Source organism: Cygnus atratus, chromosome 6 (genome assembly GCF_013377495.2).
Source record: "Cygnus atratus isolate AKBS03 ecotype Queensland, Australia chromosome 6, CAtr_DNAZoo_HiC_assembly, whole genome shotgun sequence".
Classification (NCBI taxonomy): domain Eukaryota; kingdom Metazoa; phylum Chordata; class Aves; order Anseriformes; family Anatidae; genus Cygnus; species Cygnus atratus.
In genome coordinates, this window is record NC_066367.1 from 4,233,746 (window position 1) to 4,246,499 (window position 12,754).

At 38.4% G+C, this 12,754-nt stretch overlaps 3 protein-coding genes across 7 annotated transcripts; 1 reads left to right on the forward strand and 2 right to left on the reverse strand.

Annotated features, from left to right (window-relative positions):
- The first annotated feature begins 130 nt into the window (after positions 1-130).
- OSGEPL1 (O-sialoglycoprotein endopeptidase like 1) lies at positions 131-5,614 on the forward strand. Of its 5 annotated transcripts, none has more exons than XM_035572635.2 (9): positions 131-219; positions 675-910; positions 1,549-1,936; positions 2,823-3,027; positions 3,107-3,255; positions 3,756-3,886; positions 4,018-4,089; positions 4,322-4,425; positions 5,209-5,614. In XM_035572635.2, the coding sequence occupies exons 2-8, from the start codon at positions 699-701 to the stop codon at positions 4,410-4,412; spliced, it is 1,248 nt and encodes a 415-aa protein (XP_035428528.1). In that variant the 5' UTR covers positions 131-219; positions 675-698; the 3' UTR covers positions 4,413-4,425; positions 5,209-5,614. The 5 variants fall into 5 exon arrangements, with proteins under 5 accessions (XP_035428528.1, XP_035428526.1, XP_035428527.1 ...); XM_035572634.2 differs by having other exon boundaries at positions 137-262; positions 5,209-5,545; XM_035572633.2 differs by lacking the exon at positions 5,209-5,614 and having other exon boundaries at positions 4,322-4,656.
- A 30-nt stretch (positions 5,615-5,644) lies between these two features.
- ASNSD1 (asparagine synthetase domain containing 1) lies at positions 5,645-9,694 on the reverse strand. The gene is given in 4 exon segments (XM_035572630.2): positions 5,645-5,978; positions 6,501-6,682; positions 8,212-8,715; positions 8,717-9,694. Coding segments are annotated over 4 exon segments (1,926 nt in total). The 3' UTR covers positions 5,645-5,716.
- ASDURF (ASNSD1 upstream open reading frame) lies at positions 9,636-12,243 on the reverse strand. The gene is made up of 4 exons (XM_035572639.2): positions 12,081-12,243; positions 11,103-11,156; positions 10,644-10,719; positions 9,636-9,785 (listed from the first exon to the last, which is right to left on the reverse strand). The coding sequence occupies exons 1-4, from the start codon at positions 12,198-12,200 to the stop codon at positions 9,715-9,717; spliced, it is 321 nt and encodes a 106-aa protein (XP_035428532.1). The 5' UTR covers positions 12,201-12,243; the 3' UTR covers positions 9,636-9,714.
- Between the last annotated feature and the right edge of the window lie 511 nt (positions 12,244-12,754).

Below are 12,754 nucleotides of genomic sequence, written 5' to 3' on the forward strand. Positions count from 1 at the left end.
ATAGGAACTTAGCCTCTTTAATTTGCGGAATTAAAATGCGCGATGTGCCCTCCCCTGGCCGCCGCCTCTGTGTGGGCTGGAGCCGTGCGGCGCGGGGCGGAGATGAGCGCGGCCCGCCCGGCCCCAAGATGGCGGCGGCTCCGCCCGATGCCCCGCCCTGTCATGGCGGCCCGCGGCGGCGGGAAGGACCGGGGTGGCTGGAAGCTTTTAAGGTCGCGGGTAAGGCTTTGGCAGCGGCATAGCGAAGGGAGATCGCGTAGAGGTGAGACTCGCGGGTTCCGGATCGGGCAGCGGCAGGAGGGGGGCTCAAAGTGCGGCTCTCCTGCAGTTTGCCCGGGCTTGACGCGGCGGTGGGTCCGTGGGAAGTGCGATGAGCAGCAAGGGCCCGTGGAGAGGAATCCTCATGAAGCACGGCTAAGGCAGGATAGGCATTCGCCCCCAGCGCCTTCGAGAAAAATATTTCTTCCTAAGGTCTTAAAAACCACGTGTGGTAGTGCATAACTTTGAAAGTTATAGCACATCTTCAGAGCCGTGCAAGCTTTAAAATCCTAACTTATGGATAAATACATATTACTGGTATATTTTACCTAAAAATAAGTAGGCTGATTTTAAATCTGTAAGAGTACTTGCTTGAGAACACTTCAGTAGTAATAAATTATACAATTCTTTCCTAGACATAACAAGATAAATGTTTAGCAATGAACAGTGTTGCCAAAAGTCTTTTGAAAACAGTTAAATGCAGCCCAGCTGGGTGGCTGAGAAGCAGCTCTACTGACTGTGGAAAACGGCATCTCCCAAAACTTGTTCTGGGAATAGAAACAAGCTGTGACGATACAGGTGCTGCGGTTGTGGATGAAGCTGGCAATGTTCTGGGAGAAGCGCTGCAATGTCAAAGGGAAGTCCATCTGAAGTAAGAATATATGGCTCACTGTGCAACCACAATACTGTAGTTGTGGCTAAATATGCTCACTAGTGATTTTATTGTTATACTTCCATGTAATATCATCTGTATAAAAGTATTCTCCAGAAAAGTTGATGTGAGTGGGTGGCTATAAAGACCTATCTTTTGAGCTCCAACACATTCTGCTTTAGATAATAGCAAGTGTGAGGAAAGAAATGCTGTGCATTTAACAAGTTTTTTTTTAATAAGACACGGATTACTCATCTCACTTGATTAAACATTCAATTACTACTAAAACTACCATATATATGTTTTAAGGGAAAATTAATCAAAAATAGGCATTAGTTACTAAGTACCACAACTGATGAATGAAGGACTGTGAACATTAAGTTACAGACATTGCTTTGGAACAGCACTGAAGTATATTTAAAAGAAATGTGTACCAAAAAAGGGAAACGTACATTTTTTGACCTCCGAATGATAATTATACTCTCTTCAGTGCATAGATGTTCTTTAGACTAAACAAGGCATTCTCAAATGTCCTAAGAAACAGGCAGAATCTGGCAAGATCGAGGCGTTAAAATCACATAAAAATATGTTTTTACTTATGAAATACAAATATGTTACAAATATTTGTTTTTAACTAGAACAGGTGGAATAATTCCTCTTGTGGCACAGCAACTCCACAGGGAAAACATCGAGCAAGTAGTGAAGGAAGCACTTAGTGTCAGTGGAGTTTCTGTAAATGAACTTACTGCTATCGCGACTACAGTGAAACCAGGACTTGCGCTAAGCCTGGAGGTGGGACTGGACTACAGCATAAAACTGGTGAACAAGTACCAGAAGCCCTTCATACCCATCCATCACATGGAGGCTCACGCACTTACCATTAGACTGACCAATCAAGTGGAGTTTCCCTTCTTAGTTCTTTTACTCTCTGGAGGCCACTGTATCTTGGCAGTAGCACAAGGAGTTTCAGATTTCCTTGTGCTTGGACAGTCAATAGATATAGCACCAGGTGACATGCTGGATAAGGTAATATTTCCATACGTAAGTGAATCTTCCTGTTTTTATTGCAGCTACACTACACAATCATAGTATTAGGATCAGCACGAAGACAGTAATACAATGTGATAAGAGCTTTACCTAACATTGTATTTCGCTATTTCGAAATATCATAGACCTAAGGTGCTGTTAGAAATCTATGCATTTTAGTAGCATCAGTATTAAATATGCTTATTAAATATATTTTTAGCATATAGACAACATAACCAAAACTGGTCTTGGAAAGTTCAATGATAGCCATTATACAAATGAGTTATATTATTATGATAAGATCAATAGCAATATTTTAAAGGATACTTAAAACAATACATATTAAAACATTGGTTACTTTTTTGTATAGCTTGAAAAGCTTGGTTTGGCTTTCAGAGTCTATGTTGCTAGGGTAGCTGAGTGTGATCTGTAAAACTGGCCAGTTTCAATTTTGTTTTCATACACAAGCCTATTTTTAAAACAAAGGATGTGTTTATGAATTTAAAAAAGTGTGGAGATGAATTAAGTTGAGGAGGGGATAGTTTAAAATTGAAACCAACTTTGTTCCTATTTATCTGGTAATACAGTATAGCAGACAATGTGTGTTTCCTACAGCACAAAACTTGGCTAAGTAATGTTTCCTGCAAAATTTGATGGTCCTCGTGTTTGACCAAATTATTATAGAATGGCATTTCTAATTACGCTAGCAAAAACATCCATGTGGCATTATATTTTGTCCATATAGTGCCCTGCTCATAATTTTATCTTAATAATGTTGGATTTTGTGGTGTCTGACTTCACTCCATTGACCGCAAAAGTTATGTGGTTACATATGCAGAGGAATTAATTTAGCTCCCTATTTTGATTCTGTTTGTTATCTCCTCAGGTAGCAAGAAGACTCTCTTTAATAAAGCACCCAGAATGCCACAGCATGGCTGGGGGGAAGGCGATAGAACACTTGGCTCAAACTGGAAACCGGCAACAGTACACATTCAGACTTCCCATGCAGCAGTATCGTAACTGTGATTTTTCTTTTTCTGGACTTCAGAACCTCATCAATAAAACCATTATACAAAAAGAAAAAGACGAAGGTATTTTTAAAGTCAGATATAAACCATGTGCTTGATGAGCTGTACTCAGGAAAACCCCTTTGATCATACATTTCTATAGGTATTCAAGAAGGTGAGCTCCTGTCTTGTGTTAAGGATATTGCCGCTGCTGTACAGCATGTAGTAGCCATTCATATTATCCAGCGGACATACCGAGCTATGCTTTTCTGCATAAAAAATGGCATATTGTCATCAAAACATGCAACTTTGGTGGGTATACTTGAGTTTCTTGTTTGTGTTACGGAGCATGTTGCTTGAGTTTCTTGTTTGTGTTACGGAGCATGTTGCTTTTTACACTTCTCACAACATAATTTGAAGATGCAGTTGCCTTGTTATACTTGCTCCCTTGACAAAAATGGTAATCTGGATGGGTGAAGAAGATTGACAGTATGTCAACTAGTATTAAAACACTAGGATTAAAGTAATACTCATTTCAGGTATTCATATGACATCTTTTATACTTGGTTTTAAGCTACAAGGGTTTTTTTTGCTTATTTTGTTTTACCAACTAACCTAACCTTCTGTAACAACTCAGGCCACATACTTTGATCTAGTGCTAACCAGTACTAGATAGCTGTTCTATTATTTATTGCTGTCTTCAAAACTATCTGATTTTTTTTTCTTTTTAAATAGAATGCTAGTTAGAATGCTACCAGGAGTTACTTTTGAGTTAATGCTTTTTTTTTTCTTACTTCTTAAATTGCTGTCAGGTTGTATCAGGAGGAGTTGCAAGTAATCAGTATATCAGAAAAGGCCTGCAAACTCTGGCAAATGCAAACAATTTTGCTTTTCTGTCTCCTCCTCCAAGACTGTGCACTGATAATGGTGTTATGATTGCATGGTAAGGACTGTTTTTCTGTGTGTGTTTCTGTAATGTTCTTTAAAATTTGACAGTCAAGAATGTCCCTATATGGTGACTGAACCACATATACATTACAACATACGTTTTTACATAATTACTTTCTTGCTTAGGAATGGCATTGAAAGATTACGTGCAGGACTTGGTGTTTTAAACAGCACTGAGGGCATCCGCTATGAACCTAAGTAAGTACTCAATTATTCACAGTCTATTTCTTCACTTACTCACTGCAGTCAGTGAAAGTGGAAGGAGATAGAAACTAAAGAGAAACTGATCAGAAACTGATGAGGAGTAACTTTGCAATGGATATAAGGTCTGTGCATCTGCACATCCAAGTGATACAGGACCACCATCTTACTGCAGTAATACTGTTATCTTAATTACTTTTAGCAAATATACTACTTTGTTATTTTCTAGAGCTCCCCTTGGAACTGATATTTCAAACCAAGTTGAAGAAGATTCCATCAAGGTGCCAAAACTAAGGAAGATACTACAGTTGGCAAGTTAAGATGTAACTTAAGGTAAATGCAGCGATAAATGGTTAGCCAAAAACCATTTCAAAGCTGTTAAACATGCTTTGCTTTGCTTTCAGTTGTTGAAAGATCACCTGTTGGAGAAATAAATGCTGTGTGGTATCACCACAATTATTCCAGTTGCTGTAGTTACTGTTCCACAAATGTCTAAGAGTTCTAGGTATCAAAACAATAACAAGGAAGTGCATTTTCTAATAAACCTAAATGTAAGTGAAAGTATCTCTATTGCTTATGCTTACTTGATAATTTGTAATAAGATGTAATTACAATACATATAGTCTAATAATTTAACAGTATATATAATTTATATAAGGTAATTCAAATTGCATATAAAAAAATCATACCTTCTGTGAGTGAGAAGTTAAAGGAAGTAAACAAGTGAGCACAGACTTTCAAGAAGCTCTTAATATGTTGGCTGTGCCACTACAGCTGAATTTCAGCAGCACCTCCTTTTCTTCTGTTGGTGCTAGAAGATCATTCCTACACCAAAATTTTAATTTTTGTAAGTATAGGGCTAGCACTATTTAACTTTCTTCTTTTTAAAAAAACAGATCACAAACATCAGAGTAAGCCAAACTTTCTTCCCGTTGTAAGACATCCTGCAACAACTTCTTCCTTAAAACAAAAAAGGCCAAGGCATATGCAACTTGAGCCTGAACGTTATGATAGGGGCAGTTACTCTTAACAGCAAATATATTTCTCACATTTTACAAGGAAAAATAATGTTTTTTCTGTTACAAATATGTGCCTGTCATGTTATTTCTAATGCAGAAGAAAGATCTTACATTTGAAAAATACAGAATGAACAACTGGAGAAGGCATAATTTACTGTCACTTGCACAAAACTTCAGCCATATTTTGGGAACAGAAAGTGAAGCTGAAGAGGTATGATAGACACTGAAAATAACAGAAGATACAGAAATAGTGAGCCTAGCAATCTATTCTCTCACATGTAGAAAGGGCAGTTAGTAAAATGAGTTCCTCAATCACTGGGCACTGTAAAGTAACGGTTAGGAATGCTCTACAAATAAAATCCTGGAAAGGTAGGGGAAGGGACCTTAAAGACCACCTTCTTCAGAGACCAATATTTCTTTCTCCCCTATAGATGCATTCATAATGAGATCCTACTACAAGTACGCATCTTTTTGTATTATTTTGATGACTCTAAAGACCAAGTGTAGGAAAAAGAAAAGAGACCAAACATTCTAAAAAAAAAAAACAACCAATAAAGATTTACTGAATGTACATTTAGGATAAATACAACATTTTGGATGCAGCTTTATAATTCATCTACTGAAAGTAACTTCAGTCGGCTGCAGGTGTCAGATGCTTTTTCACTGTTGCTCTCCAGTTTTGCAATCCGAGATCCAAATTGTACAGCCCTTTTTGGCAGAACAGCTGAGGCTTGAAGACCAAGCTCCTTGGCTACAAGACGCAGAATCAATTTCTCACCAATTCCTCGAGGTAAAGTCAAGTCTGCTTTTTCTGAGATAGGCAGTGAATTGAGGAATGAAACAACATCTTCATCAAGAAAAGGAAACCTAAAGAGAAAGGCATACACAGCAAATTATAGATACACCTTAAACGTTGGTGCCAAGTCTCCAAAGCAGGTATACCGTGTGAGAGGAAGAAGGATTTAAACACATTTAAACTCAGAAGCCCCTAAGTTTTCAAAACTGATGCTCATTCTTGCTCTTTGCTTGAGCTTAGAAATGCTGGTTTTATAGCAAGGGAAAAGAAAAAAAAAAGTCAGAAAAACACTATGAAGGAAAAAGACAAGTTTTAAAGTAACGCTCGAAGATAAACATTAAAGTGTTAAAAATACTATAGGAAGCTATGCTGTAACTTTAAAACAACAACATTTACACAACACGTTCTCACAACCTTCTGAGTTCCAGGCATTCATAGCTAACCACAAATGTTATTAGCAGCATGAACACAAATGAAACAGAATTTAGAGACGAAAAAGTGCACACAACTTCCAAACTGAGCTTTCTCTCAGACTGATAAAACCAGAATCTAACCAGCAAAACCAGTCTTGCTTCATGTTAAAACAATACTACCTGGCTTCTTTTCCATGATCACCAATAATTCTGTCATCTCTACCAAGATTTCTAGAAGAAATGCGTCCTAACTCCATTTCAAGTTCTTTATTCAGACCTTCTAAGCCGTATTTTTTGAAGCAAACACGATGGCGAGAATACCCAGCAAGTTGTTCATCTGCTCCAATGCCTGTAAGCACAACCTAAGAGAACAGAATAAAAGAAATTTTTCTTAGTGTCTGTGCAGGCTAATAATACGTAACAGACCTTAAATGCTTAACTACAACATGGTAAGGAAAATAATATGTATCTTCTGTATATATTACTATCGTGATAGCATGTACCTTATATATTTACACAGCTTGAAATAGTTCCCAGTAAAGCCACTTGGAAACTTTAACAGGTTCACAATCAGACCTAAGAAGTACATGCACACATTTATGCTCATGCGAGCAAAAGAAACCGAAATACTGTGTGTCAGAAATGGGTATCTTGGAAGAACATCTCTGTCAGTTTCTGTTACAATAAACAGCATCTGCTAAGCACCAGCCTTTAAAAAAATCATTGCCAGAGATGGTGCTATGTCACTCTAAATAGTTACCTGAATGTACATGGAGATTATATTAATTTGCCAGCTACTGGGTTAATAACCACATTACACCAAGTAAAAATGTCATTGTCCTGTCTACTCAGTGATAAGCACATAAAATGTCCTTCAACACTACTATACCTGATCCTCTACTGTGCCTTCAACAGCAACTCACTGTAGAATAACCAGTCATGACTAACCATTTTTTTCAGTGTACTACTAATGTGACACTAGCTAGTTATCAACCAAATCTACCTGCACACAGTAGTCACTGATAGGAGAATGAGATTGTCACTTGGTTTTGGAAACTCGCGACCCATTTCAACATATTCTGGACCTACTGTGATTTTATATTTTGCAAATCTGAGATGCACAGACTTGAGCAGAGCAGTCAACTAAATAAATAGTGATCTACAAGTGGTAGTTTTTAAGCACATTGTAGCATCACTCCAACAGTTTCTATTTTTTTTGAATCGTTCTGAATATAAAGCATCAGGAAATTGGGTAGGGATGGGGGACGGAATTAAAAAAAAATGAATTCACAAGGAAATTATCTAGTTACTTAAAATATTTTACTTAAAACTACATATACGAAAACAAGTTACAAAAGGAAATAATTACTCTTTGTAATTTGAACAGTCATTCAATCAGACTGTAATTATAAAAGATTCAAAGTAGTCGTCTTTTCTGTCATTATTAATGCCTATTTCATCATGTACATTTGTCTAAAGGAGCAGCTAGTAATTTTACAACTTCTAGGATGCTGGCACAAAACAGTACCACTTAATTTATGAAGGTTTCTCTCTAAATTTATTAACCTATTCCGTTGGATTGAATAACATTTCTCTACTACTGAATTAAGACATTGAGCATGAGAGGTGTTGTGTGTTATTTTTTCCTAGTCACTGTTGCTTATTCAAGCTTATTGAAAAGCTATACACATTACAGGACAAAGGAACTGAATAGTTTTTAATTCCAGAATTATAAAAAGATTATCAGTACAGAACTATCCTGCATTCAGCCACTGAATTTCAGAAGCGTCATGAGTATTAAAAGCTGCTGCTAATTTCTGCAACGGAACTATTTTCACAGTCACAAATCAAGTGTAAGAAAGAAAACAAATCCAAAAAAAAAAATCAGTACCTTTGCAGGACTTTTATATGGTTTCATTTCTTCTTGTTTACTAATAGACCCCTCCCCTCTGGAAGCAAACCAAATTGCACAGCCGATGCTGTCATCCAAGACTGTATCCAGTGGATAAATTAAGTGATTGATATGTTGTTGTCTCATTTCTTTCAATTCCTCTAGTGTAACATTAATTTCCACAAAGTTCCAGATTCTTGAGGGGTTAAGGGCTTCTAATTCTTTCAGTCCTGCCCTACCAGTGATTCTGTCAGGAACATCAAAGCAAGACAAATGACCACCAGTTTTAGCATCCATCTCTTTACAACTTTCTTGACGGCTATGCAAATCAAGCCTTATTTCCTGGTTGGTATGTTTTTTACTAGTACCCTTTTGCTTAGCTTGTTCTTTCATCATGAAAGCTACATTGAGAAGATCAATTGGTTCCTCCAAAGGAACGTGTCGATCAGCAAGAGCTGCAATAACCATAGAATCAACACCACCAGAAAAGAGCACTGCAACACTGGGCTTTCCTATGAGAAAGGCTTTGAACTTCTCTTGTCTCCTGTTCTTCATTTCTAAAGAGTAATAAAACCCGCCTCTTCACTGCTTCATTTAAAACATCAATAAACAGATGGACTAATTTTTTCCTGTGTCCCTTTGCAAGAAATTCTTGAAGAGTTTCAACGGAAACCATAGGGGTAATGTCACTAATATTAGTGCTTGCACATTCACCTGAGGCTTCAGAAATTGTTTTATTTAAGGGGATAACTGGTGCTCTTAGACATAGTTTTGATTCATTCATCACAAGAGGTATGTGATTTGGTAAGTCTTTTGAAACTTGGTCCAGAACATTAATGAATATTTCTTCTACTGTTTTCTCTGAGCAGCTGTACTTCCATGGAAAGAACGTTAAAGACAAAGATTTAGTTGTTGCCCAAGCTTTGAGATCAACTTTGAAAATTCCAGATGCTGGGACTTCTTGATATTGGTTACCAGATTCAGAGTAAACGCTTACAGATGTGAGACAGAAAGCCCCATCAGTCTTATTACTGAATTGCCAAAGCAAACTACGACGACCGAAATAATCTCTACCAAACCATAAACTGTGTTTAGAAGCTTGATAATAAATAAAAGACCACGGACCCCGAAGCAATGAAAAGAGCGACAAAATGTCAGCTTCATTACTGCATAATTCAAGATGACGAAACATAACTTCAGTGTCATTTTCTGTATCTCCTACAGGCAATCCATTGAAAATTTCTCCATTCCAAAGGAAAATACTGTTATTGGCATCTTCCAGAGGCTGAGGAGTCAGTACTCCCCTCAAGTGAAGTACATGGCCAGAAAACAGACACTTATAAGACAGATCAGATGCAGTTTTTATCAACTGTTGGCTACTGTCTGGTCCTCTTCTTCTCAGACAGCAGTGCATGTCTTCATTAAAGGAATGATGAACAGTGTGCTGGCTAGGCAAGGTAACAACACAACAAATACCACACATTGCGACTGAATTCAGACGGTCTACTTCTTGATTTTCGTCTTCTCTGAGTTTTCCATCTCCTGATGTGCCTTCTTTAATTCATCTAATACAACTGTGTGATAAAAATACACAAATAATTAGTTTCGGTCAGTTTAGGAGTAAGCAACTTTAAGAGCATATCTAAGAAATGAGTAACTTTAGCCACTTGTTCAGTTAAAGAGATGAACACAAAACTCTGAAACAAAAGGTCTATAATATTGATATAACACATAGTTCACTGTAGCCTATTTGTCTTCAATTATACAAAGTTTATGATTTTTCCCCTCCTCAAGGGAAGCCACACTACAAGTTTAAGAATTGAAGGAATGGCCAGCTATTGCCTACATAATCAGTAGGATTTACACGTTCATAATAAGTGAACTGTCAAAGTGTTAACGCTGTAAACTCCAATCAAAAGAAGAGAATGAAGTTAGCAGTTGTTCATTCCAAGAAGTCTATTTATACATTTTTAACCTATTCAACCATCAGCTCTATTCATCCTCCATTATCCTACTTTCCTGATTCCATGAATCCAATATTTCACACAGCTAAAGCTTTCTAGCCTAGCTTGCAGTTTAGTTTGTCATTATTTAATTTATACTCATTCCATGCAATTTTGGGGATTTTTTTTTAAGAAAAAAATGGGACCAAGTGCACACAGCTTCACAAAGGGCACAAATAATAGTGATTCCTCTGCAGGGGCAGATGTTCTCCTTCCTGTCTCAGCACTTGCTTTTGTATCGTATCCATACCAAGCAGAAACATTTTCACATTTATCCAACCCAGAAAAATAAGTGTCCCTGAAGCGTACTTCTCATTTAACATGCAGTTGCCAGTTTTTCATTTTAATGTATCTTTGAAAACTTTAAAAGCTACACAGAGATCTTTTAAACAGTTAACTGCTGGATTACCTTTTACTCTGCAAACTTACTTTTGCATTGAGACAGTGTTTCTGTTCGGTCTACAAGGAAGAATATATTACTGTTGGGTTGCTGCTTATAAACTTTCTGTAAAACAAAAACAAACTGCATTAAGGAAAAGTAACAAATTCAAGCAACCACACAGCAGCAGAAATTGATGCAGGTTCACTGAGATATCCTTCACTTCTAGGTCAGAAGGGTTACTTCTACCCTGCTGACAGCAATGCTCTCATGTAATTTCAAAAAACATTTCATGGTCAGCCCACTACTATTCCGCATTTCTCTCTTCCTTATGCTTATGGGATCATATTTTATTTTAAAACATATAAACATGAGTAGCAAGAATATTTAATGACTATCTTCTGCTCAACTCAAATATCATACCTTAGATAAAACATTAAGAAAAATACCTCAATGCCACACTGTATTACACTGCACAAATAGCCAAATGCAAATTTGTAAATACTTACCCTGTTCTTCTTCAAATTAGAAAGCTCATCAATTACAACTTTCTGCTCTTTAATCTGAAAAGTAAAAGACACAGTCCAATTTAATTATTAAAAATAAACTATTGTGTTATAATCCTGGTGGGAAAAAACCCTTACCCATATTTTAAAGACAGCTACAAGTACACACAGTCACTGTTCCCTGAACGGACTGTTGAAGTGAAAGTGGACACAGGAATGAAAAAGTGGCATTAAACTACCCATTATTCCAAACAGGTACTGCAATGCTTTGGGCCATGTAACTGAATTACAGTTTGCAGACTTCTTTTGAATTTAAAATTACGAATACACCTATAGGTTGGTGAAGCAGTACTAATAACTGCTCTGGAAAGGGGTTATCTTGCATGAATTGGCATTTCCCCTATCCCCCAAAGCAATCATTACTGGGAAGCCAGAGTATCTCTAGCTATTTATGATCAGAGATCACCCCCCCCCCAGAAAACAAAACAAAAGCAAAGAAATATGCGAACAGCTAACAACAAAAATATCAAATAACTTTTGGAGACCAAAGTTTAGCATAACCTCTACGATACTTTATAATCACAGATATTCTCCAGATTCAAAATGAAACGGGCAAAAATAAATAAATACATTAGAAAATAAAATAACCAACCCCACTAAAACTGTATTAAAACTGTCTCAACAGACAGAACAGCAGTGCCATCTTTTGCTACAGAGCGTGCCAGGCCCTTGAGAGTTTACAGGCTGCAAAACTTCTGTGCTAACCCTTCATGGCTCCTCAGGCAATTACGGAATGACAGAAACACCCCGGAGTTTATAGGACAGAAACGCAGCCGTGACAATATGGAAACACCACAGAGTTTACAGGACGGGACTACATGGAAACGCAGCCTCCTGACAGGACTGGCCCTCCGCTCCTCCCCGCGGCAGCCAACACGTTTCACCGCCCGCTTCACCGCCCCTCAGCCCCCCTCAGCTCACCCTGCGGCTCAGCTGGTCTCTGGGGCGCAGAACAGCGCTCTCCCCTTCGCCTTCCTCCTCCTCCTTTTTGTCCTCCTCTTCGCCCCGCCGCGCCGCCATGCCTCGGTCACCGCCCCACATCCGCCAGGCTGCTCGCGCATGCGCCGCGCGGCCGCCATTAGGGCAGGAACGGGGCGGGCACAGCGCTGGGAGGGCGTCGGCAGCGCCGCCGTGTGAAGGCGGTGGGGAGTGAGGGGGAAGGCGGGCTTCTGAGGGCGGGAAGGGGAAAAATGGGGAAAAATGGGGAAGAAAGAGAAAGAAAGAGAGAAAGAAAGAGAGAAAGAAAGAGAGAAAGAAAGAGAGAAAGAAAGAAAGAAAGAAAGAGAGAAAGAAAGAGAGAAAGAGAGAAAGAGAGAAAGAGAGAGAGAAAGAAAGAAAGAAAGAAAGAAAGAAAGAAAGGCCCTGGGCTGTAGAGTTTGGTGCATACTTCAGGAGGTCGCAAAGCAAGACCTTTTTTGAAGTCTCCGTGGTTAAATGAGCTGTCACAGTTACCAAGGATAATGGTTGGATGCCTCATCTTTGTGTGCCTCTTTTGCAATTTATTTAATGCTATCTGTTTGGGATGGAAATCAAATATCAGAGCAGTGGCGGTGTATCTGGTCTGGACAGCACATGAGAGGCAGAGCCAATAATTT

What these genes read in the sequence shown, in the direction of transcription:
- OSGEPL1 (XM_035572635.2), top strand. Translation starts at nt 699, where the DNA reads ATGAACAGTGTTGCCAAAAGTCTTTTGAAAACAGTTAAATGCAGCCCA. An exon ending in CATCAAAACATGCAACTTTG is followed by an intron (nt 3,256 to 3,755) that starts GTGGGTATACTT and finishes AATTGCTGTCAG; the next exon opens with GTTGTATCAGGAGGAGTTGC. An exon ending in GGCATCCGCTATGAACCTAA is followed by an intron (nt 4,090 to 4,321) that starts GTAAGTACTCAA and finishes GTTATTTTCTAG; the next exon opens with AGCTCCCCTTGGAACTGATA.
- ASDURF (XM_035572639.2), bottom strand. Translation starts at nt 12,200, where the DNA reads ATGTGGGGCGGTGACCGAGGCATGGCGGCGCGGCGGGGCGAAGAGGAG. An exon ending in GAGACCAGCTGAGCCGCAGG is followed by an intron (nt 11,157 to 12,080) that starts GTGAGCTGAGGG and finishes TTTACTTTTCAG; the next exon opens with ATTAAAGAGCAGAAAGTTGT. An exon ending in AACACTGTCTCAATGCAAAA is followed by an intron (nt 9,786 to 10,643) that starts GTAAGTTTGCAG and finishes TTTATCACACAG; the next exon opens with TTGTATTAGATGAATTAAAG.